Consider the following 25,383-nt stretch of genomic DNA (forward strand, 5'->3'; position numbering starts at 1 on the left):
AGTATCCTGACCACCACGTGATCACTCTAATTACAACTGCTTAGACACAAGCTAAGACTTCCTAGAGTATCCTGATCAACACTTGATCACTCTAGTTACTTACAAATTAATGTAATCAAATAAGAGTTTTACAATGCTTCTTAAAAGCTATAATCACAACAGTGATATTTCTCTTAACGTTTAAGCTTAATCTCACTAATATATTACAACAGCAATGTAGTGAGCTTTGATGAAGATGAAGTTTCTGAGCTTTGAATTTGAACAGCGTTTCAGCAAGTCTTTCAGAATAATTTCGTTCAGAATTGGTAACCTTGCTTCTCATCAGAACTTCATATTTATAGGCGTTTGAGAAGATGACCGTTGGGCGCATTTAATGCTTTGCGTATTCCGTACAGCATTGCATTTAATGTTTCACGCTTTTGTCAACTACCTCGAGCCTTGTTCACGCTGTGTCTACTGACGTTGCCTTTAATAGCTTCTAACGTTCCTTTTGTCAGTCAGCGTAGCCTGCCACTTGTACTTTCTTCTGATCTGATGTTTGTGAATATAATATTTGAATATCATCAGAGTCAAACAGCTTGGTGCATAGCATCTTCTTGTCTTCTGACCTTGAAGTGCTTCTGAGCGTGATACCATGAGAACTTCAGTGCTTCTGCTTCTGATCTCAAGTTCTTCTGATGCTTCCATAGACCCATGTTCTGATTCTGCCGACCATCTTCTGATGTCTTGCCAGACCATGTTCTGATGTTGCATGCTGAACCTTCTGAGACAAAGCTTCTGAGCGCTGATTTGTGCATACTCTTTATATATTTCCTAAAAGGGAAATTGCAATGTATTAGAGTACCACATTATCTCACACAAAATTCATATCCTTGTTATCATCAAAACTAAGAATATTGATCAGAACAAATCTTGTTCTAACAATCTCCCCCTTTTTGATGATGACAAAAACATATATAAATGATATGAATTTGCGATCAGAAAGAGCAGACGGCTAAAGACAAATTACACAGCTATAGCATAAGCATGTGAATATGTCTCCCCCTGAGATTAACAATCTCCCCCTGAGATGAATAATCTCCCCCTGAAATAAATACTCGAAGAACTTTAATAATAAAAGACTTCCCTGATTATTTCGGTAGAGACGATCACATAAGCTTCTGTCTTCTGATAATTCATAGTTTCTGACTTCTGCTTCCATTGGATAGCTTCAGAACTTGAATTTCTTTAGATCCCTAGAACACTCACAGCTTCTGATTCCTGCTTCCATTTAGGACAGCTTCAGAACTTGAATTTCTTTGATCTTCAGAACATTCACAGCTTCTGATTCCTGCTTCCATTTAGGACTGCTTCAGAACTTGAATTTCTTTGATCTTCAGAACATTCACAGCTTCTGATTCATGCTTCCATTTAGGACAGCTTCAGAACTTGAGTTTTCTGGATCTTTAGAACATTCACAGCTTCTGATCTCTGCTTCCCTCGGATAGCTTCAGATCTTTGAATTTCTTCTTACATCACTTCATGCTAGATTGTATCAGAACATTGTTGAATGTACCAGAGCATCATCAGAGCATCTCTACATCCTGAAATGTTACAGAACTAAACTAAACGACAAAAGTCAGCATGAATGAGTTAGAACATAAAATGTGTATCAAAACACAAAATATGTATCAGAGCCATATAAGCCATATAGAATATATCAGATCCAATAGACAATGTATCAGAGCAAATAGACAATGATTTGGATCATATTCTATTATCAGAATTTCTGATCATTCTTCCTTCTTGCTTCTGATTCTGAAGCTTCCTAGCACTCAGCTTGCTTCAAGAATTCAAGAGCTATTTCTGATCATTCTTCCTTCTTGCTTCTGATTCTGAAGCTCCCTAGCACTCAGCTTGCTTCAAGAATCCAAGAGCTTGATTCATTTTGTTGCTTCTTATGTTGATCTTGAATCTTTGATTCCTGCAACAACACAACTTAAAAACATAGAACTTTGCAAGTTCTGTTAGTAAATGTGGAGCCTTTTTACTCGGTAACTGATAATATTAATCAGATCATTTATCATATATTTTCTCCCCCTTTTTGTCATATCATCAAAAAACAGAAAAGATTCAGATGTAAAGCAAGAGACAAAAGGAAAGAAACATAAATAACTTTTCATTGATTTCAACAAGAAGGATTACAAAAGGTGTATGCAGAAAACAGATGCAACAAGGAAAGAAAACTACAAAGACTTAAAGCCTAAGACTCTATCCTACGCAAAGACTGCGCAAACAACTCAAGAACCCTCTGGTCTTCAGTTTGTTCAGCCATGAAAGCTTGAAAACTCTTCATGCCTGTCCAGACTAGAACCTCCACTGTAGGAGAGATCCAAGAGACCAAAGAGGAAGTGAGGGACAGTTCATAGACAGGGAGCTAATGTTGCAAACGGGATCCAGTGACTCAAGAAGGTCTTCTTCCTTTGGATAAATGTTGATAACAGCATTGAAGAAGAGATCTGTCTTGAAAGAGACATGGAGAGCCATCCCAAGATATGCTTCACATCCTGTAACTGATTAACCCTTCCATCCGTTCTCATTGAGTTGAAAGGATTCATGATGAACGCTAGGTTGAAGATGAATGAACTAGGGTTTATGCCAAAGAAAAACTTTGTTGGACAAGAGAGAGAAAGAAAGAGAAAGAGAGCCAAGACTTATTGGAAAAAAAATTACAACGAAATGAAGGAATAAATAGAGGGAAAAAGAAGAGGGAAACGTTCGAGGAATATAAAAAAGAAAATAAGGACAATAAAAGAAATGATGAATGGCATTTAATGTAACATGACGTGAGGAGAGATAATAATGACAAGAGACGAGATTTGCACAGTTACCTAAGTAGACGTCCCCTCAACTGCACGCACGCTTGTCCAGAAATAGTGAACACGTGTTTACCATCTGGATAGCCAGTTACAGCTGTTTTGCTTTTAAAGAGATTCTGAATCAACTTAGACAATGAAACGTTAGTAATAACTGAATCACAATTTCTAATTGATTTCAATCAGAACTTCTTAAAAAAATCCAATTTCATTTCAGAAGATACTCATACATAAGATCTTCTCATCTTCTCATTCTGGGCATAAATCCATACTGATATTCTTCAGAATGAACTTAAATCTATCTTCAGCAAGGGGTTTTGTAAAGATATCAGCCCATTGATGGTCTGTATCCACAAAGTTTAAAGATATAACACCCTTCTGAACATAGTCCCTTATGAAATGATGTTTAATCTCAATATGTTTAGCTTTTGAATGTAAAATAGGATTCTTAGATAAATATATAGCAGAAGAATTATCACAGAAAATAGGAATGTTACTCTCATATATCTGATAATCTTCCAGCTGACTTCTCATCCAGAGCATTTGTGTGCTACAACCAGCAGCAGCAACATATTCTGCTTCTGTTGTTGAGAGGGCAATAGTAGCTTGCTTCTTGCTGTACCATGAGATCAGATGACTTCCAAGAAATTGACAACTTCCAGAAGTGCTCTTTCTTTCTATTCTATCTCCAGCATAGTCAGCATCACAGAATCCTACTAAGTTGTAATCTTTAGATCTTCTGTAAACTAAACCAACATTAGTAGTACCTTTCAGATACCTTAGAATTCTCTTAACCGCTGTTAAATGAGATTCTCTTGGATATGATTGGAATCGAGCACACAAACAAACACTAAAGAGAATGTCAGGTCTAGAAGCAGTTAGATATAGAAGAGATCCAATCATACCTCTGTACAACTTCTGATCTACCTTCTTACTTACCTCATCCTTACCCAGTACACAAGTTGGATGCATAGGAGTTTTGGCTTCTTTGCTTTCAGAAAGATTAAACTTCTTCAGAAGTTCTTTCACATACTTCATTTGATGAACATAGGTTCCATCGGAAGTTTGGTTGATTTGAATCCCAAGGAAATACTTGAGTTCTCCCATCATGCTCATTTCAAATTCAGCCTGCATAGACTCAGCAAACTCCTTTCCAAGTGTAGCATTAGATGTTCCAAAGATAATATCATCAACATATATTTGACAAATTAAAATATCCTTTTTAAATGTTTTACAAAAGAGAGTAGTGTCCACTTTTCCTCTAGTGAAATGATTTTCCAGAAGGAAAGAACTCAAACGTTCATACCAAGCTCTGGGAGCTTGTTTCAATCCGTATAATGATTTCTTTAATTTGAAAACATGATTTGGAGACATGGAGTCTTCAAAACCAGGAGGTTGGTGAACATAAACTTCTTCATCTATATAACCATTTAAGAAGGCACTCTTGACATCCATCTGATAAAGAGTGATGTTGTGTTGAGTGGCAAAAGAAATTAATAGACGAATAGATTCTAACCTGGCCACTGGTGCAAAGGTTTCTGTATAATCAATCCCTTCTTGCTGACTATAACCCTGAGCAACCAGTCTGGCTTTGTTTCTTACCACTTCACCTTTCTCACTTAGCTTGTTTCTGAAAACCCACTTAGTACCGATGATGTTAAATCCTTTTGGTCTAGGAACCAAGTCCCATACATCATTCCTTGTAAACTGATTTAGTTCTTCTTGCATGGCAATTATCCAGTCTGGATCTTCTAGAGCTTGATCAACAGAAGTTGGCTCGATCAAAGAAACAAGACCTAATTGACATTCTGCATTGTTCTTAAGGAATGCCCTTGTTCTGATGGGATCATCTTTCTTTCCAAGGATCACATCTTCTGAATGAGCTGAGGCAAGTCTAGGTGATCTTCTGATAGTTGGTTCTTCAGAAATCCTAAGATTCTCTAAAGATGCAGCAACTTGATCTTCTGATCCATTGCTTCTGAGACTGCCAGCTTCTGCAGCTTTGCTTCTTGATTCTTCAACTTCTGATATATCAATATCAAAATCTGCAAAATTCTCAAACTGCTTTGGTTTTTCAAGACCAAGTTTATCATCAAACCTGATATTTATTGATTCTTCTACAATCAATGTTTCAGTATTGTATACTCTGTAACCTTTGGAGCGTTCAGAATATCCAAGAAGGAAACACTTTTGTGCTTTTGAATCAAACTTACCAAGATGATCTTTAGTGTTCAGAATAAAACATACACATCCAAAAGGATGGAAAGATGAAATGTTGGGCTTTCTGTTCTTCCATAACTCATAATGAGACTTATTTAGAATAGGTCTGATAGAAATTCTATTCTGAATATAGCATGCAGTGTTAATTGCTTCTGCCCAGAAATGCTTAGCCATATTGGTTTCATTGATCATGGTTCTGGCCATTTCTTGTAGAGTCCTATTCTTTCGCTCTACAACTCCATTTTGCTGTGGAGTTCTGGGGCAAGAGAAATCATGGGCAATACCATTTTCTTTGAAGAACTCCTCAAAGAATCTGTTCTCAAATTCGCCACCATGATCACTTCTGACCTTTATGATTTTACACTCTTTCTCAGATTGAATCTGAGTGCAGAATTCAAAGAACACTGAATGAGACTCATCCTTGTGTTTTAAGAACTTTACCCATGTCCAGCGGCTATAATCATCAACGATGACTAATCCATATTTCTTCCCTCTGACAGATGCTGTTTTGACTGGGCCAAACAGATCAATGTGTAAGAGTTCTAACGGCCTTGAGGAAGAAACAACATTCTTAGACTTGAATGCAGGTCTGGAGAACTTGCCCTCCTGACATGCTTCACAAAGAGCATCTGATTTGAATTTCAGATTGGGAGTCCTCTGACCAGATTTAGTTTGTTAATCTGAGAAATCTTTCTCAAACTAGCATGTCCTAATCTTCTGTGCCAGACCCATTGCTCTTCAGAAACAGACATAAGACAAGTCACCTTCTGATTCTTAAGATCCTGAAGATCTGTCTTATAAATGTTGTTCTTTCTCCTGCCTGTAAATAGGATTGAGCCATCCTTCTGACTTACAGCCTTGCAAGACTTTTGATTGAAGATTATATCATAACCATTGTCACTTAATTGACTTATGGACAATAAGTTATGCGTTAATCCTTCAACAAGAAGTACATTAGTTATGGAAGGAGAGTTACCAAGACTTATGGTTCCAGAGCCAATGATTTTGCCCTTCTGATCTCCTCCAAACTTGACTTCTCCACCTGGTTTAAGCACCAGGTCTTGGAATGTAGACCTTCTTCCCGTCATGTGTCGCGAGCACCCAGAGTCCAGGTACCATGACATTTTGCTTTCTGTCCTCTTTGCCGCCAAGGATATCTGCAACAGAAATTATCTTCTCCTTAGGTACCCACAATTTCTTGGGTCCTTTTTTGTTAGTTCTCCTCAAGTTCTGATTGAACTTGGGTTTAGCAAAATATTTAACAGGAGGAACAGTATGATACTTCTTATTCTGAGTTCCATGATATTTCTTAGGTTGTGTCACATGCTTCTTGGTGTGTGTTATGTGAAAACTTTGTGCATGTGATGTGTGCTTAATATCATGGGAGTGGCCAAATTTAAATTGGTTATACAGAGGCTTGTATGATATTTTCATATCATCCACAGATTGAAGCTTGTATGGGATTTCACCCTCATAACCAATGCCAACTCTCTTGTTCCCAGACACAGCATATATCATAGAAGCTAGCTGACTTCTGCCAATACTTCTAGATAAGAACTTCCTGAAACTTAAATCATATTCTTTCAGAATATGATTCAGACTGGGAGTGGATTTTTCTGAATCAGAAGGAGATCCAACATTATTGGATAATTTTAAAACTTTTTCTTTCAATTCAGAATTTTCCAACTCAAGCTTCTTAGTTTCAAATTCAAATTTCTTTTTCAGCTTTTTGTATTTGATACTAAGATGAGCTTTTAATTCAAGAAGCTCTGTTAGACTGGAAACTAACTCTTCTCTAGATAGTTCAGAAAATACCTCTTTAGAATCTGATTCTGATGTAGATTCTGATCCATCATCTTCTGTCGCCATCAGCGCTAAGTTTGCCTGCTCTCCTTCAGAGTCTGATTCAGAATCATCCCATGTTGCCATAAGACCTTTCTTCTTATGAAACTTCTTCTTGGGATTCTCCTTCTGAAGTTTCGGACACTCATTCTTGTAATGTCCAGGCTCATTGCACTCATAGCAGACAGCCTTCTTCTTGTCAGATCTTCTGTCACCAGAAGATTCTCCACGTTCAAATCTCTTTGAACTTCTGAAGCCTCTGAACTTCCTTTGCTTGCTCTTCCAAAGTTGGTTCACCCTTCTGGAGATCATGGATAGTTCATCTTCTTCTTCAGATTCTGATTCTTCAGGATCTTCTTCTCTAGCCTGAAAAGCGTTAGTGCATTTTTTAATATTAGATTTTAATGCAATAGACTTACCTTTCTTCTGAGGCTCGTTTGCGTCCAGCTCAATTTCATGGCTTCTCAAGGCACTGATAAGCTCTTCCAAAGAAACTTCATTCAGATTCTTGGCAATCTTGAATGCTGTTACCATTAGACCCCATCTTCTGGGTAAGCTTCTGATAATCTTCTTTACATGATCAGCTTTGGTGTAGCCTTTATCCAGAACTCTCAATCCAGCAGTTAGAGTTTGAAATCTTGAGAACATCTTCTCAATATCTTCATCATCCTCCATCTTGAAGGCTTCATATTTCTGGATTAGAGCAAGAGCTTTAGTCTCCTTGACTTGAGCATTTCCTTCATGAGTCATTTTCAAGGACTCATATATGTCATGGGCCGTTTCCCTGTTAGATATCTTCTCATACTCAGCATGAGAGATAGCATTCAGCAAAACAGTCATGCATTTGTGATGATTTTTGAAATCTTTCTTTTGATCATCAGTCATTTCGCTTCTCGTGAGCCTTACACCAGTAGCTTTAACAGGATGTTTGTAACCATCCAACAGAAGATCCCATAGATCAGCATCCAGACTAAGAAAGTAACTTTCCAGTTTATCTTTCCAGTATTCAAAGTTTTCACCATCAAATACTGGTGGTCTAGTATAACCATTGTTACCGTTGTATTGCTCAGCAGAGCCAGATGTAGATGCAGTTGAATTTGATTGAGATTCACCAGCCATCTTTTACTGAAGCGTTTTTCTCTTCCTGAATCTTTTCTAAACACGGTTAAGTGCTTGCACCTTAGAACCGGCGCTCTGATGCCATTTGAAGGATAGAAAAACACTTAGAAAGGGGGGGTTTGAATAAGTGTAGTCTTAAAAACTTGAACGATAAAGATAAATTGCACAGTTATTTTTATCCTGGTTCGTTGTTAACTAAACTACTCCAGTCCACCCCCACGGAGTGATTTATCTCACCTGAGGATTTAATCCACTAATCGCAACAGATTACAATGGTTTTCCACTTAGTCTGCGACTAAGTCTTCTAGAGTATCCTGATCACAACCTGATCACTCCAGGAACAAATGCTTAGACACAAGCTAAGACTTTCTTAGAGTATCCTGACCACCACGTGATCACTCTAATTACAACTGCTTAGACACAAGCTAAGACTTCCTAGAGTATCCTGATCAACACTTGATCACTCTAGTTACTTACAAATTAATGTAATCAAATAAGAGTTTTACAATGCTTCTTAAAAGCTATAATCACAACAGTGATATTTCTCTTAACGTTCAAGCTTAATCTCACTAATATATTACAACAGCAATGTAGTGAGCTTTGATGAAGATGAAGTTTCAGAGCTTTGAATTTGAACAGCGTTTCAGCAAGTCATTCAGAATAATTTCGTTCAGAATTGGTAACCTTGCTTCTCATCAGAACTTCATATTTATAGGCGTTTGAGAAGATGACCGTTGGGCGCATTTAATGCTTTGCGTATTCCGTACAGCATTGCATTTAATGTTTCACGCTTTTGTCAGCTACCTCGAGCCTTGTTCACGCTGTGTCTACTGACGTTGCCTTTAATAGCTTCCAACGTTCCTTTTGTCAGTCAGCGTAGCCTGCCACTTGTACTTTCTTCTGATCTGATGTTTGTGAATATACTATTTTAATATCATCAGAGTCAAACAGCTCGGTGCATAGCATCTTCTTGTCTTCTGACCTTGAAGTGCTTCTGAGCGTGATACCATGAGAACTTCAGTGCTTCTGCTTCTGATCTCAAGTTCTTCTGATGCTTCCATAGACCCATGTTCTGATTCTGCCGACCATCTTCTGATGTCTTGCCAGACCATGTTCTGATGTTGCATGCTGAACCTTCTAAGACAAAGCTTCTGAGCGCTGATTTGTGCATACTCTTTATATATTTCCTAAAAGGGAAATTGCAATGTATTAGAGTACCACATTATCTCACACAAAATTCATATCCTTTTTATCATCAAAACTAAGAATATTGATCAGAACAAATCTTGTTCTAACAGTAATTATTAAACATCATGAACTTTTTATTGTTGTTCAAGAAGTATCATTCCCTATATAACTTCTCTAGCGCCTCTTTAATGTAGATGGTTCCATCACCTTTTTTAATTCTCTTTTTCACTCTCAGTATCATGAAGATCAACTTTCCTCCCACTCTTTCACTCTTGGTTTCACTCTTTTTTCCATTTTAAGTTGGTTCATCGTGCCTTCAACTACAACCCGATCCGAAAGGGAGTTGTCACCACCACAACCATCTCCACCTAACCCTTTCATTACACTTCCACCACCACCACGTCGCCACCAAACTCCACCTTCACCTCCACCGCCGCCATATTCCATTACACCTCCTTCTCCACCATCTCCCATTACACCTCCTCCTCCTCCTCAGAAAAACTCAAAATCAACATCAAGGTTATAATCACAACTGTTTATGGAATAATTAGTCTCCTCACCACCAATGGGAAAGTTATTTTTTCATCCGAAAATGTGTTGGGAAACCTGTTCGGACTTCGACCGTGCCGACTGGGACTTATTTCAATATTGAAATATCGTAGGTTATATCTTTTACTCTTTCTTTTCTTATTTTCAAACCATTCTCCATTTTAAATTTGTAGATTTTGCATGCTTTTGTGATGAAAAATTTGTTGCTATAGTTAATCTTGTAAGAAGAATGAGGTAGAGTTTAAACGTTTTTTTTGAAATAAATTTATGTAATAGTTTGTTGATTGTTTACTTTTGAGAGAAAAGGGTACATGGTACGACCGATGATTCCGACGTTCTTCTCACCAAGTGGTGGTCAAATTTTCCGTTCTAAACAATTAGAGACTCATAGATATTTTGATAGAGTATAAATTATATTTTTTTATTTTATTTAGAATTATTATTAACTTAGGGTTTTAAATTAGTGTGTATGTTAATCTAATTGGTATTGAATTGGGCACTTAAACGTTTGGGCGTTTGACATATTTTTGTTCGTGCATGCTCATATAAACATGGTTATGAGTTATTAATTATATCGGTTGAATGTTGTAATTTATAGGTTATTTTGTCCATGCATAATCATTTTCATGATTATGTGCAAAATAATTTATAGGTTATTAACTTGTAGTTAATTTTCCATACTATAATTTTAAAAAGTAATATGCTCAACATCATTCTTCATTATTATTAATAAAGTAACGAGTGCCTTCATTGTCACTATATATTGTTTAGTATTAAGACGCCTGCAAATAAAATACATTATATAAATATCAACTACAATATTTCTATCTATGAATTATATGAATAAAAAAATTTAAATATATGATCACAAATATATTAGTAATGTAATAGCTAAAGAGTATCTCTAAATTGAATTGAAAATAATAAAACTTATCTTTAATGCACTTGGGTTGCATATTCAATTTGCAATATCTACTAATCTATTACTAATAAATATAAGGATGAAATAAAGTGGACACATGGATGATTTTACATTCAAAAACTAAATTGTGTAAGAATTCCCATTATTGGAGAACTTACTTTATATCTCTAGAATTTATACTCCCACTATGTAAATAACGTATTTCTTAGCTTGAGTTTGTTTAATTAATGCAATTAATCATGGATTAATTTTTCCGTTAGTATTAAATTAGTTTATTTACTGTAATTTCTAACATTCTGAAGACATGTATGCAAGTATAGTAGTAAGTAGTTTTACACTACTTTATAATCAATGAACAATTAATTCTTCATTTTAATGGGTTTCTTTATCGTAAACACTATCTCAATATTTTTTTTGATTTTTTATAGGAAATTTTTTACAACTCTCTTTAATTTTGACACAACACTTCTACTTCTAAACTCCTTTTAATTTTTTTTCTTTTTTTTCGTCTACATATAGTACTATTCAAACAGACTGATATTCTGCGGATAGTAATTATTAAACATCATGAACTTTTTACTGTTGTTCAAGAAGTATCATTCCCTATATAACTTCTCTAGCGCCTCTTTAATGTAGATGGTTCCATCACCTTTTTTAATTCTCTTTTTCACTCTCAGTATCATGAAGATCAACTTTCCTCCCACTCTTTCACTCTTGGTTTCACTCTTTTTTCCATTTTAAGTTGTTTCATCGTGCCTACAACTACAACCCGATCCGAAAGGGAGTTGTCACCACCACAACCATCTCCACCTAACCCTTTCATTACACTTCCACCACCACCACCACGTCGCCACCAAACTCCACCTTCACCTCCACCGCCGCCATATTCCATTACACCTCCTTCTCCACCATCTCCCATTACACCTCCTCCTCCTCCTCCTCAGAAAAACTCAAAATCAACATCAAGGTTATAATCACAACCGTTTATGGAATAATTACTCTCCTCACCACCAATGGGAAAGTTATTTTTTTCACCCGAAAATGTGTTGGGAAACCTGTTCGGACTTCAACCGTGCCGACTGGGACTTATTTCAATATTGAAATATCGTAGGTTATATCTTTTACTCTTTCTTTTCTTATTTTCAAACCATTCTCCATTTTAAATTTGTAGATTTTGCATGCTTTTGTGATGAAAAATTTGTTGCTATAGTTAATCTTGTAAGAAGAATGAGGTAGAGTTTAAACGTTTTTTTTGAAATAAATTTATGTAATAGTTTGTTGATTATTTACTTTTGAGAGAAAAGGGTACATGGTACGACCGATGATTCCGACGTTCTTCTCACCAAGTGGTGGTCAAATTTTCCGTTCTAAACAATTAGAGACTCATAGATATTTTGATAGAGTATAAATTATATTTTTTTATTTTATTTAGAATTATTATTAACTTAGGGTTTTAAATTAGTGTGTATGTTAATCTAATTGGTATTGAATTGGGCACTTAAACGTTTGGGCGTTTGACATATTTTTGTTCGTGCATGCTCATATAAACATGGTTATGAGTTATTAATTAAATCGGTTGAATGTTGTAATTATTAGGTTATTTTGTCCATGCATAATTATTTTCATGATTACGTGCAAAATAATTTATAGGTTATTAACTTGTAGTTAATTATCCATACTATAATTTTAAAAAGTAATATGCTCAACATCGTTCTTCATTATTATTAATAAAGTAACGAGTGCCTGCATTGTCACTATATATTGTTTAGTATTAAGACGCCTGCAAATAAAATACATTATATAAATATCAACTATAATATTTCTATCTATGAATTATATGAATAAAAATATTTAAATATATGATCACAAATATATTAGTAATGTAATAGCTATAGAGTATCTGTAAATTGAATTGAAAATAATAAAACTTATCTTTAATGCACTTGGGTTACATATTAAATTTGCAATATCTACTAATCTATTACTAATAAATATAAGGATGAAATAAAGTAGACACATGGATGATTTTATATTCAAAAACTAAATTGTGTAAGAATTCCCATTATTGGAGAACTTACTTTATATCTCTAGAATTTATACTCCCACTATGTAAATAACATATTTCTTAGCTTGAACTTGTTTAATTAATGCAATTAATCATGGAATAATTTTTCCGTTAGTATTAAATTTGTTTATTTAGTGTAATTTCTAACATTTGAAGACATGTATGCAAATATAGTAGTAAGTAGTTTTACACAACTTTATAATCAATGAACAATTAATTCTTCATTTTAATTTTAATGGGTTTCTTTATCGTAAACACTATCACAATATTTTTTTGATTTTTTATAGGAAATTTTTTACAACTCTCTTTAACTTTGACACAACACTTCTACTTCTAAACTCCTTTTAATTTTTTTGCTTTTTTTTCGTCTACATATAGTAAGTATTATTCAAAAAGATTGATATTTTGCGGATAGTAATTATTAAACATCATGAACTTTTTACTGTTTTTCAAGAAGTACAATTCCCTATATAACTTCTCTAGCGCCTCTTTAATGTAGATGGTTCCATCACCTTTTTTAATTCTCTTTTTCACTCTCAGTATCATGAAGATCAACTTTCCTTCCACTCTTTCACTCTTGGTTTCACTCTTTTTTCCATTTTAAGTTGTTTCATCGTGCCTACAACTACAACCCGATCCGAAATGGAATTGTCACCACCACAACCATCTCCACCCAACCCTTTCATTACACTTCCACCACCACCAACACGTCACCACCAAACTCCACCTTCACCTCCACCGCCACCATATTCCATTACACCTCCTTCTCCACCATCTCCCATTACACCTCCTCCTCCTCCTCAGAAAAACTCAAAATCAACATCAAGGTTATAATCACAACCGTTTCTGGAATAATTACTCTCCTCACCACCAATGGGAAATTTATTTTTTCATCCGAAAATGTGTTGGGAAACCTGTTCGGACTTCAACCGTGCCGACCGGGACATATTTCAATATTGAAATATCGTAGGTTATATCTTTTACTCTTTCTTTTCTTATTTTCAAACTATTCTCCATTTTAAATTTGTAGATTTTGCATGCTTTTGTGATGAAAAATTTGTTGCTATAGTTAATCTTGTAAGAAGAATGAGGTAGAGTTTAAACGTTTTTTTTGAAATAAATTTATGTAATAGTTTGTTGATTGTTTACTTTTAAGAGAAAATGGTACATGGTACGACCGATGATTCCGACGTTCTTCTCACCAAGTGGTGGTCAAATTTTCCGTTCTAAACAATTAGAGACTCATAGATATTTTGATAGAGTATAAATTATATTTTATTATTTTATTTTATTTAGAATTATTATTAACTTAGGAATTAGTGTGTATGTTAATCTAATTGGTATTGAATTGGGCACTTTAACGTTTGGGCCTTTGACATATTTTTGTTCGTGCATGCTCATATTAACATGGTTATAAGTTATTAATTAAATCGGTTGAATGTTGTAATTATTAGGTTATTTTGTCCATACATAATCATTTTCATGATTATGTGCAAAATAATTTATAGGTTATTAACTTGTAGTTAATTTTCCATACTATAATTTTAAAAAGTAATATGCTCAACATCATTCTTCATTATTATTAATAAAGTAACGAGTGTCTAAATTGTCACTATGTATTGGTTTAGTATTAAAACGCCTGCAAATAAAATACATTATATAAATATCAACTACAATATTTCTATCTATGAATTATATGAATAAAAATATTTAAATATATGATCACAAATATATTAGTAATGTAATAGCTATAGAGTATCTCTAAATTGAATTGAAAATAATAAAACTTATCTTTAATGCACTTGGGTTGCATATTCAATTTGCAATATCTACTAATCTATTACTAATAAATATAAGGATGAAATAAAGTGGACACATGGATGATTTTACATTCAAAAACTAAATTGGGTAAGAATTCTCATTATTGGAGAACTTACTTTATATCTCTAGAATTTATACTCCCACTATGTAAATAACGTATTTCTTAGCTTGAGTTTGTTTATTTAATGCAATTAACTATGATTAATTTTTCAGCTAGTATTAAATTAGTTTATTTACTGTAATTTCTAACATTTTGAAGACATGTATGCAAATATAGTAGTAAGTAGTTTTACACTACTTTATAGTCAATGAACAATTAATTCTTCATTTTCATGGGTTTCTTTATCGTAAACACTATCACAATATTTTTTTGATTTTTTATGGGAAATTTTTTACATCTCTCTTTAACTTTGACGCAACACTTCTATTTCTAAACTCCTTTTAATTTTTTTGCTTTTTTTCGTCTACATATAGTACTATTCAAACAGACTGATATTTTGCGGATAGTAATTATTAAACATTATGAACTTTTTACTGTTGTTCAGGAAGTATCATTCCCTATATAACTTCTCTAGCGCCTCTTTAACGTAGATGGTTCCATCACCTTTTTTAATTATCTTTTTCACTCTCAGTATCATGAAGATCAACTTTCCTTCCACTCTTTCACTCTTGGTTTCACTCTTTTTTCCATTTTAAGTTGTTTCATCGTGCTTACAACTACAACCCGATCCGAAATGGAGTTGTCACCACCGCAACCATCTCCACCCAACCCTTTCATTACACTTCCACCACCACCACCACGTCGCCACCAAACTCCACCTTCACCTCCACCGCCGCCATATTCCATTACACCTCCTTCCCCACCATCTCCCATTACTCCTCCTCCTCCTCAAAAAAACTCAAAATCAACATCAAGGTTATGATCACAACCGTTTCTGGAATAATTACTCTCCTCACCACCAATGGGAAAGTTATTTTTTCATCCGAAAATGTGTTGGGAAACCTGTTCGGACATCAACCGTGCCGACCGGGACTTATTTCAATATTCAAATATCGTAGGTTATATCTTTTACTCTTTCTTTTCTTATTTTCAAACGATTTTCCATTTTAAATTTGTAGATTTTGCATGCTTTTGTGATGAATGTTATGCGAATGCAGTTCATTAGGCACAGCGTGAGATAGTAAGGTCAAATAAGTCTTTTAACAAAACCTGCAAGGAAACAAAGGTTAGTAGCAAACACAAACAAGTCACACAAGTGCCCTTAGGTTTAGAGGCTTGCATGAAATTCGTAGGTAAGTACCTCCCCACTGAAGTTTAGTTGGTTCAACCTGTCTTATATAAAGATCGGGTTCTAGGGAACTCATATCATTGACCTTTCTCGAAGGCGCTTATCTCAGTTCGGCAATCGAATCACCAACCGAGAAGGTCCTGAAAGTCCAGTCCATATTGTCATACCCCAAATTTGCCCGCCTTATTTCTAACATTTAAATTACTTTTAACTTTGGTTTTATAAGTTTTTTTATATTTTGTTAACATTTTAACAGTAATTTTTATTTAAAAAATATGTAACAGTTACTTTGAATTAATTATATTTTTTAAATAAACAAATTTTGCTCGACACTTTATATATTTTATACTGCAAATTTATTTTGAATAAATTGAATAGCACAGTTAACCAAGAAACATATTTATATTTTATTTTGAATAAATTAAATAGCACAGTTAACCAAGAAACATATTTATATTTTATAAGTATTTGGTTTTATTAGTAACTATTTTTATTAGATTTTTATTGTTTTATTAAATTATCTTTTTTTACTATTATTAATATTATTATAGTTTATTAGTTTTTTATTATTAGGATTTTATTAATATTATTATTTTATTAATATTGTTATTAGTTCAAATAAGCTAGGAAATACATGACAGTAAATTGATCCGATTTTCATTAAATTTTTTCCAAAATAATCACATGACAAGAATCTGTGACATTTCCAAAACCATCTTATTCTTTCCAAAGCAATGTTTCGACAATATCATATCAAAATGGAAACCATGATTATTAACTTGAATACCAAATTTAAAGTATTTTAATCTGTTTTTCAAACTATTTCCATGTTGAGCATTCTTTCTTCCACTATATAAAACCAACAAAATTAGAGGGAGAGGAGGAGAAATTGGGCGTAGAACTTGCTCATTCCTTGAATCCCCTTCATAAGAATTTAGAGTTTCAAAACTGAAACCTAAATCCCCAAACATCTTCATACCTACAAAATCGAAAAAAGAAGAAGAGAGATTCAGAAACTTCGTGGCTTGCATCCTTGGCCGCGAATCCCTCACGAGCATCAAAACCTCCCCGTGTAAGATCTGGGTTTCAGAACTGAAACCCTAGATTCTTCAAACCTTTCCGCGGCTTCATCTCTTCCAAATACCTACAAATAGGCAGAAAGGAGAAGAAATCAGAACCAAAGACTGAGAGGAACGAACGCACGAGGATTCACGTCAAAAGAAGGGTTGGTATTACACTTAGCTTTAATTCTTGTAATCTTGTTTATGCATGTTGTTCTGGGGTTTGATTTGGGGGATTCTGGGAATAAGGGTTTAAAGGTTTCTGGTTTATTGGGATGATCGCAGGAAGGATTTTCTTTCTGAGTTTTGGGTTGCTCGGTTGTTGTTCTTCTCTTTCATAGAAAGAGAGAGGAGGTCGTACGAGATAGAGATCTGAAAGTTTAAACTTTTCTCTTTCTCTTATTTGCAGGTTATATCGTTTGTTTGTTTTTTTAAAAAGCATAACTTGCCACGTGTCAATTACTCATTCGGTGTTGATTTGATTTGAAAAGTCAAATATTTGTTTCGTTATTATAATTGTTAATTGTTAATATATTATTTTATAAAAAATGGGATGAGTGAGATTTTTTAGGCGGAATATGGGACACAACCATAACACCTGTACTTACACACAACCAATCACATTTTTTTTATTAATTAAAAATTAAAAATAAAAATGTCTCTCTCCTCTTTTATCTCAACCATCCCCATGATGTCAATTAAAAACAAAATTAAAATTTAAATAAATTTATATTCTCACTCTTTTCATTGATTGTGCCTAAAAAATTGGATTTAGGTTCGTGTTCATGCAAGTATTTCTCCATTAGTATATGTTTATTATATGTTTATTTTCACTGTCATTAGAGTTACTGTGTCAAGTACCTTTCAAACTTTTATTTACATTATTATTTTCATAAAAGTAGAACAACATAAAAAATTAATATCAACAATTATATTCCTAAATGCAAGTGGCTCTTCACATAAGGTCCATCAATAACAGAACTTTATATTGGTTCCAAAATTATTTTTAGATTAATATAGACCATCATGTCACCGAGAGAAAAAATGGCAGTCACAATTTGATTTGCAATCAACATGATTAGTTATAAATTTTGACACAAGTCACAACAAAGTATTTATTCAACTTATAAAATTGCACTGGCAACAACAAAAACATTATTAATTTTTCAGAAACGATAACAAATGCAGCAGCAACTTCAATACCCTTCTCAGAAGCTTATGTGTCCACCCTGCAAAGTTTAAGGAGAGAGAAGCCTCTGAGATTCTTAAGGAGGTGACAACACCCCCGGCGCTAGCTCTTCCTGATTTTACTCAGGAGTTTGTAATTGAAAATGATGCTCTGGGTAATGGGTTGGGTGCCATTCTTTTGCAGCAAGGCTGGCCTATGTGCTTTTTACAGAGTAAAGCTTTAAGCGATCACAATTTAACCAAATATACATTCGGAAAAAAATTGATGGAGCGGCATTAGCAATACAACATTGGAGGCATTGACAATACAACATTGGAGACTATATTAATTGGGACATAAATTTACAGTTAGCAGCCATCAAAAGAGCTTAAAACAGTGACTACAAAAAGGATTACAACCATGGATCATCAAAATTAGGCCGCAAAGCTAAGGGTACTATTTTGACATAGTTTACAAACCCGGGTTGGAGAACAAAGTTGTTGATGCACTGTCCAGAATGCATGACACAACGGAGTTGCAATCTCAGGTTTACACTCCGGTGTGGTTAGGAAGTTGGCAGAAACTGGTATCTTTTACAAAATAAAATTGGTACAATTTATGATAATTTCAGTATAAAACAGAAATAACACAAATAGAATGGCAGGGACCAATTTGGTTCCTTCCAATAATTCAAAAGTCTTGAATCTCTCTTCTCCCATTCTTCTGCCTGTTTTGTCTCTATCGAAATCATTTTTTAGTCGTAAAAAAATATATTATATATTTATCAAATATAACTAACAAATCAAGGCACAAGTGAATATCACAAACCATCTGACTAAAAGTCAAGTCTAATGCATCCTCACTGCTCTCGTGAATCGAAATTGGGGTCAGTGTTGGTTCAACCGCACTATCAGAACATGTCAACAAACCTGAAGGACTTATCCTTGACAAATTTCTCCTTAGATGCATGAACATCAATGTTAAGGCTGCCCTTATGCTACTGCATATTGCTCAATAAAAACAGTCAAGCATTACTCATACGCACTAAAAAATATACACCTCTAGATAGAAGAGAAACGATATAGAGATCTTACAGTGGCAATCTTTTATCAGGATTTGAAATATTGTTTTGCCAAATACTGGAAGGAACACTTCCACTCAATAAATTGTTTGCAAGCGGCCTAACAAAAATAATGATACAAGTAAAAAAACTATTTATTTTGTAAAATGATTGAGTGAAACAACAAAAAGAGTACACTGATAATGAATGAACAAACTAAAATATGAAAATTGAAATTCAAAATAAAATTAAAAAAAATCCAAATGAACTCGCAACACTGACACCGAACATATTCACATAAATCAACAATGTTATTAGTATCACAAATATCAAAGAACCTACTCACATAAATAACTAAATCATGCAAAACACTGACACCGAACATAACACAAAATAACACGACAATAAATTGAGAAAATGAATTCACATGAATCGATATGTATTAGAGAGTGGACACACTTCCATAAAAAGTGCATATGCTACAGAGAATATGTAAAACTCAATAGTTCAATGTTAGTTGAAAATGAGAAAAACAAAAAGAAAATTCACTTTCAATTTGGGAGGAAATCCTTCTGTCCTAAAAAAAACTAAAACAACCTTTCATATTAAGCAACCTTTGACATTGAGGCAGAGACTGTATTTTCTTTGCCTAGGTCTTGTTTGTCATCTTCACTGTCATACCAACATTATTAATAAATCTAACATGAACTGAAAGGTAAACATAGAAAATATGAAAGATATGCTTACAGAGAATGGATTGTTCTTGTTCAAACTTGAATTTTTGAAAGATATGCTTAGAGAGCCACCTTGCCACCAAAACATTTGTACTTCTGCAGTATTGAAAATATCAATAACAATACTCGCTAAAATTCTCCACAAACACATTAAATGCAAACAAATAAGAAGCTTATTGGATCTGGCTTTAAAGTAACCCATTTTTTTATTGTACCAAAAAAAAAAGTAACCCATTTTTTTATTATTCACATTTAGGGATGCAAACATTTTTTCTTATGCCTTGCTACATCAATAGAGCGATTCCCCTTCCTAGGAAACTACAGATTAAGGAATATTACCTGCAGATAAGAAGATACGAAGAGATGAGTGAAATAAAGATAGAATTTTTGTGGCGCTAGGGTTTGAAGACAAAGAGAGAGAAGATAGAAAATGGGAGAGAAGACAAAGAGAGAGAAGATAGAAAATGAAGAAGATTTTGTTTCACGGCGGTTTACACCAAATCTCATTTCGCAAGTACATCGAGTAGTGTATGTTCCGCACCGCATCAGATTAGTCTTATCGCATCCTATGATTTCAATTTCAGATCTAGATCTTCGTCTCTGGCATCGACGGTCACGACGACGTCGGCGAGGCCTATGATTGTTTACCATAGAAGTAAAAATGATAAAACTCGACACAGAGAAGCAAATTAACACTGAACATTGATGTGATTGTTTTGCGAGTATCAGAGAAGGAGAGGTGGCGCTCGATGGCGAAATCGCTTGAAATAAGAATTCAACCGGTTCTTTGTGACACCCGTGAGATGGGGAATATGAAAATGGGCTTAATATTTTCATTAAGGTGGTGGTGACCGGAGACATGACCGACGGCGGCTAGGGTTTAATGGAGAAGAGAGAAGAGACGAGAGAAAATGGAAGAGAGAGAATGAAAATGTTTTGACAAATGAAAATAGTATTGAAGAGGGCAAAAAGTTGAATGGAAGTACAAAAGTATTTGAGTTTGTCCAATGAGAATCACACAAATGGCAAAGACCAATTTTTAATTTGTTAATTACTTATATAGCCTTTTGTTAGTGTAAATTTTTTTTGGAGGAAGGGTATATTAGTCAGTTTGGGCAACATTATAGTATTGGATAGATAGTTGAGTTGACATCTCCACCATATATCACTATCGTCCATTGCACCAATGTACTCTAACATACTCACATCTTTTTTACTTTATTATATATATTGAGTTTTCTTGAAATGTTTTTGGAACTCTATAGTGATTATAAAATGTTTTTATAAATTATATGTATTTACAAATATATTTTAACATAATTCAAACTCCATTTTAAATCGAATGGAATCGATACTAGAATCGTGTACGGAACACTTTTTTTTATAGTATTTCAAGCACTCCCAGTTTGTTTTGGAGTTTCTACGCAGGAATACCAGGATAATTCAGTCTTTTCGAGTTTGCACAAGATTGGCAAACACTCAAATGTAGCGAAGAGTGCTCTGAAATTATTCTAGAGGATTTGCATTTTTGTCTTTATTTTCTGAATCCATAATGAATTATTTATAGGCCACATTGGTATTGTTTCACAAGGTAGCGACCCTTGGTGAAACAATGTCTTTTACCAAAAGTCACAATGATTGGCCTACAAACACACTTCAAAAGTTGCATGGTTTCATTTTGCAACTCTTCATGAAGTGTTGTCAATTTTCAAATCCACTTCTCTTGTCATTTTGGAACAACTAATATTATAATTACAACAATCCCCCACTTGTTCTAATAATGACAAAGTCCAATTCCAGAATATAGAAAGCAAAAGAATGTTAATACAGTTAGGTATCTTTCGACTTAAACTTAACCTTAGTAAAGACAACGCAAAGCCTAATCGGAACATTAGGTAGCTATGCTTTGAAGAGTTATCCTATGTGATCAGACCGGCGTTACTATACACACACTCTTTAAACGTTCTTCGCCTACATATCTCGTCTAGCACTATTATGGCCACGTGCTTTTCCTGTTCTTCATGAATTTTATCATGAGAGAAACTCCAACTCTCACTTTAAGACGACACCATCTTGAAATTCATATAGGTGAAGTTCAATTTGTATCTATTTCTTGAGATACATATCCTCCTCGATATAGAACTTCATTAAGAGTTTCTAAAAAACTCAACCCTCAATTATGTAATAGTCAACATTGTCACAAAATGTTGCACCAACTTCCAAAGCAACGACTTGTTGTTACCCATTGAATCTTAAATTAAGATGTATTAAATTTAGATTGGGTTACTATCATTGTTGGAACACTTATTCAAGGAGTTTCAACCTCACACCTCTTAAGGTTGTATTTACTAAATCCCTGGCCAGTGGTCTAGTAAACGAGTCATTCAAATTATAGATCGACCGTATATATGTGAATGAAATGATTACATATTTAATCAATTTTCTCACTAAAGAATGTTTAAGGCCTCAGTGCCCAGACTTTTCATTTTATACTTATATGAGTTCTCTTGATAAACTGGCTTAACTGTCACATTGTGTTAACACCTTTGAAACACTGTATTTAGCCAATGGAGCTTCCAACAGAAGATCCACCAACCATTCAACTTCTTGACCAGTGGAAGCGAGATCCACATACTATGGCTCCATGGTCAAGAGAGTGAGGCATCTTTGTTTCTCGCTCTTCCAAGAAATCACCCCAACTAGTGTAAATATCCACTTAGTTGTAAATATATGATCTCCAACACTCGATATCCAACTCATATTGGTATATCCTTCTAATATGGCAGGAAATCTACCATAATGGAGGTCAAGATTTTGGTTTTTAAAAGATAATCAAAATCCTTGTGATGGCCTTCCAATGCTCACCATTTGGATTGCTAGTAAATCTACTCATTTACTAATTGCAAATGTTATGTAGGATATAGTACATTATACTAGAAGACCAATTTCACTTGTGTATTCTAATATTACCACAACTCTTCCATCATTATTTTGACACTAAGATCAAATTGAATATGCACTTTCTTGAACCGTGACAATTTGAACTTATCAAGAACTTTCTCAACAAAGTGTATTTGACTAAGTTCACAACCCCCACTATTTTTGCATTGTTTTGATCCCCAAAAAAGTGTCAACTAGTCCAAGATCTTTCATCTTGAATTTGGAAGTTTTCTCAATATGTTTTTAACCCCCACTATTTCGCTTTACTTTGATCGAAAATGGTGTCTATCATTTCAAGATCTTTTCATCTTGAATGTTGAATCTAGAAACATCTTTGTTTCTAAAGTTCCATTCATCTCGTTGATAAATGATCAACATATAATCAACACGGAGACAAGAAAATCACAATGTTCTCACACAACTTTGTGTACAAACACTTGTCACAAGAATTAGATGAAAAAGCTTTTTAGATAATCATGCATGATGATGCAAGAAGCTTTTTAGATGAAGCAAGAGGTAAAATTATGAACAATTTAAATTAGTATATGTCATACCCCAAAATTTGCCTTCCACATCTTATTCATAGGTCAAGAGTCTCATCAATACATTCTCCTAAGCAAGAATCTCCTAAAACTAGGGTTTAGGATCTCCCTAAAGAAATTAACAAACTAAGGCCTCCAATGAAGTTCTCCATGGTCCATTATGTCTCAAGACACCTCCATGACAAAAGTCAAAGCCCAATTCCAAAGATTACTCATTCAAAAGCTTAGATGATCCACAGTCAACTGGTTTGGCCCAAAAAGTCAACCATGGTCAAAGTACAATCAAAGCTCCTGACTCTTGGTCAACATCAAGTATGGAAGAACATATCCATCATTTGATCAAAGATTTATCATGATTCATCAATAGAAACTCAGAAATGAACAAATGCAAAAAGTTTCAAATTAGGGTTTTTATAAGAGAAAGTCAACTCAACTTTGACTGGCCATAACTTTCACATGGAACATCAGAAATTCCTCACTCAAAGCCTATTTTGAAGGAAATTGGATGCTCTACAACTTTATCTCTCACAAGCCAAGGCCAGAAATGCTTCATTTGGAATATATAGTACAAAAGATTATAGGTCATTTTCAAAAGTCAACCAAAGACAGTTTTTTGTCAAAGGGTATATCATCAAGATAAAATCTCCAAATGAAAAACATGTTTCAAAGTGGCTTATAGAGGACCTCTTGAGGTTTCTAAAAAGTCCTAGAACTCCTTCATAACTTAAAAATTGAGAGAAATATGCCTTGTCAAAGTTGGGTGATTTTGGAGGCAAAATGTGAAATAAAAGGGGTTCAAATTAGAATTTTTTGCAAATGGGCCTATCTTGTTAAGACATAATCTTGGTCCATAAGTTACCTAAATTATCCAAAACCATGTGCCACGAAATTATCAATTTTATACATTTTTATTTAATTTAAAATTGATTTAAAGTGATATATTTGGAAGAAAAAATAAAAGATTGGATTAAGGAAATTATATTAGCCAATTTCAATCACATTTATGACAAAATTGCAATATATTTTCGTGGTGTATTAATTGGGAAAGGATTAACAAAAGATTTGGCAAAAAAAGAAAGTCTCCATTCAAGTTTCAAATCAAATCTTCAAGCCTTGGCAAGATTGGACTCAAAAAGGTTTTTGATTGTTTTCAGTGACCTAATTCGTTCCCTATAAGTATTGAACACAAGGCAAGGGACTAGGGGACGAAAATTCTAGGCCAGGAAGCATACGCAATAACGTAAAAAATCTCCAAAGAATTCATATTCGGTTTTTGAGATTTAAGAGGATTCAACAAGATTTGAAGGGTGCAGAAGCTTCCTCAAGACATTCTGAAGGTGTTTGGATCCCTACGCTTCGCCAACACCCCCAGAACGACCTCCAATAAGCTAAAGTAAGTCGTTCTAAATTCTGAATCGATTAACATGATATGTGCATATTCATGATGTTTTGATTGCATATTTGGCTTTGTCTGATTCCTGTGGATATTTCTGGATTGATTAATTGAATTGTTGCGCATTCTAATGTGATCGGCCATTGGAGGCCGAGTGAAGCTTTTAAGGTTTAAATTAGGGGTTTCTTGTAAGGGCAAAATTAGGCTAAAATAATGGTATGACTGGATTTGTATGATGAAAACGAAGAGGGTGAAGGGATCGCGCCATGTTTATATGCTTGTATGTGCGAATCGTTATTTTTCAGGTTTGGTTGCTACGAAAAGAATCGCAGCAGATTCGTAGCAAATATTTACAGGTTTTTATGAATCTTATGGGGAAGATGATGAGTTGTCACGCCCTGGTTCGCTAGTTTGAAATTTCGTGCGCAGTTTCTACTGTTTCTTTATATTCTGTGTATAATATATTGCATGTGTATTATTATCAAACGAGCAATTTGGCTGGGGTGGTTAAGAGACCGCGTATGGGAGTGGAGGGTCATAGGTTCGAGCCCTCCTTCCAACATATATTTTTTCTAGATTTTCCTATGAGATCCCATGCGCTTCATACTATAGGCC

General features: G+C 34.3%; 1 protein-coding gene and 1 long non-coding RNA gene across 2 annotated transcripts; one reads left to right on the plus strand and one right to left on the minus strand.

The window, feature by feature from the left end:
* Window positions 1–13,402: 13,402 nt before the first annotated feature.
* Window positions 13,403–18,399, plus strand: LOC131643011 (protein TRACHEARY ELEMENT DIFFERENTIATION-RELATED 7A-like). Its single transcript, XM_058913160.1, has 3 exons — window positions 13,403–13,587; window positions 15,279–15,497; window positions 18,102–18,399. The coding sequence occupies exons 1-3, from the start codon at window positions 13,403–13,405 to the stop codon at window positions 18,397–18,399; spliced, it is 702 nt and encodes a 233-aa protein (XP_058769143.1).
* A 29-nt stretch (window positions 18,400–18,428) lies between these two features.
* On the minus strand, window positions 18,429–20,095 carry LOC131643009 (uncharacterized). The gene is made up of 3 exons (XR_009296111.1): window positions 19,757–20,095; window positions 19,194–19,280; window positions 18,429–19,099 (listed from the first exon to the last, which is right to left on the minus strand). It is a non-coding gene; the product is annotated as an uncharacterized LOC131643009 (long non-coding RNA).
* Between the last annotated feature and the right edge of the window lie 5,288 nt (window positions 20,096–25,383).

Source organism: Vicia villosa, unplaced genomic scaffold, assembly GCF_029867415.1.
Source record: "Vicia villosa cultivar HV-30 ecotype Madison, WI unplaced genomic scaffold, Vvil1.0 ctg.006562F_1_1, whole genome shotgun sequence".
NCBI lineage: Eukaryota > Viridiplantae > Streptophyta > Magnoliopsida > Fabales > Fabaceae > Vicia > Vicia villosa.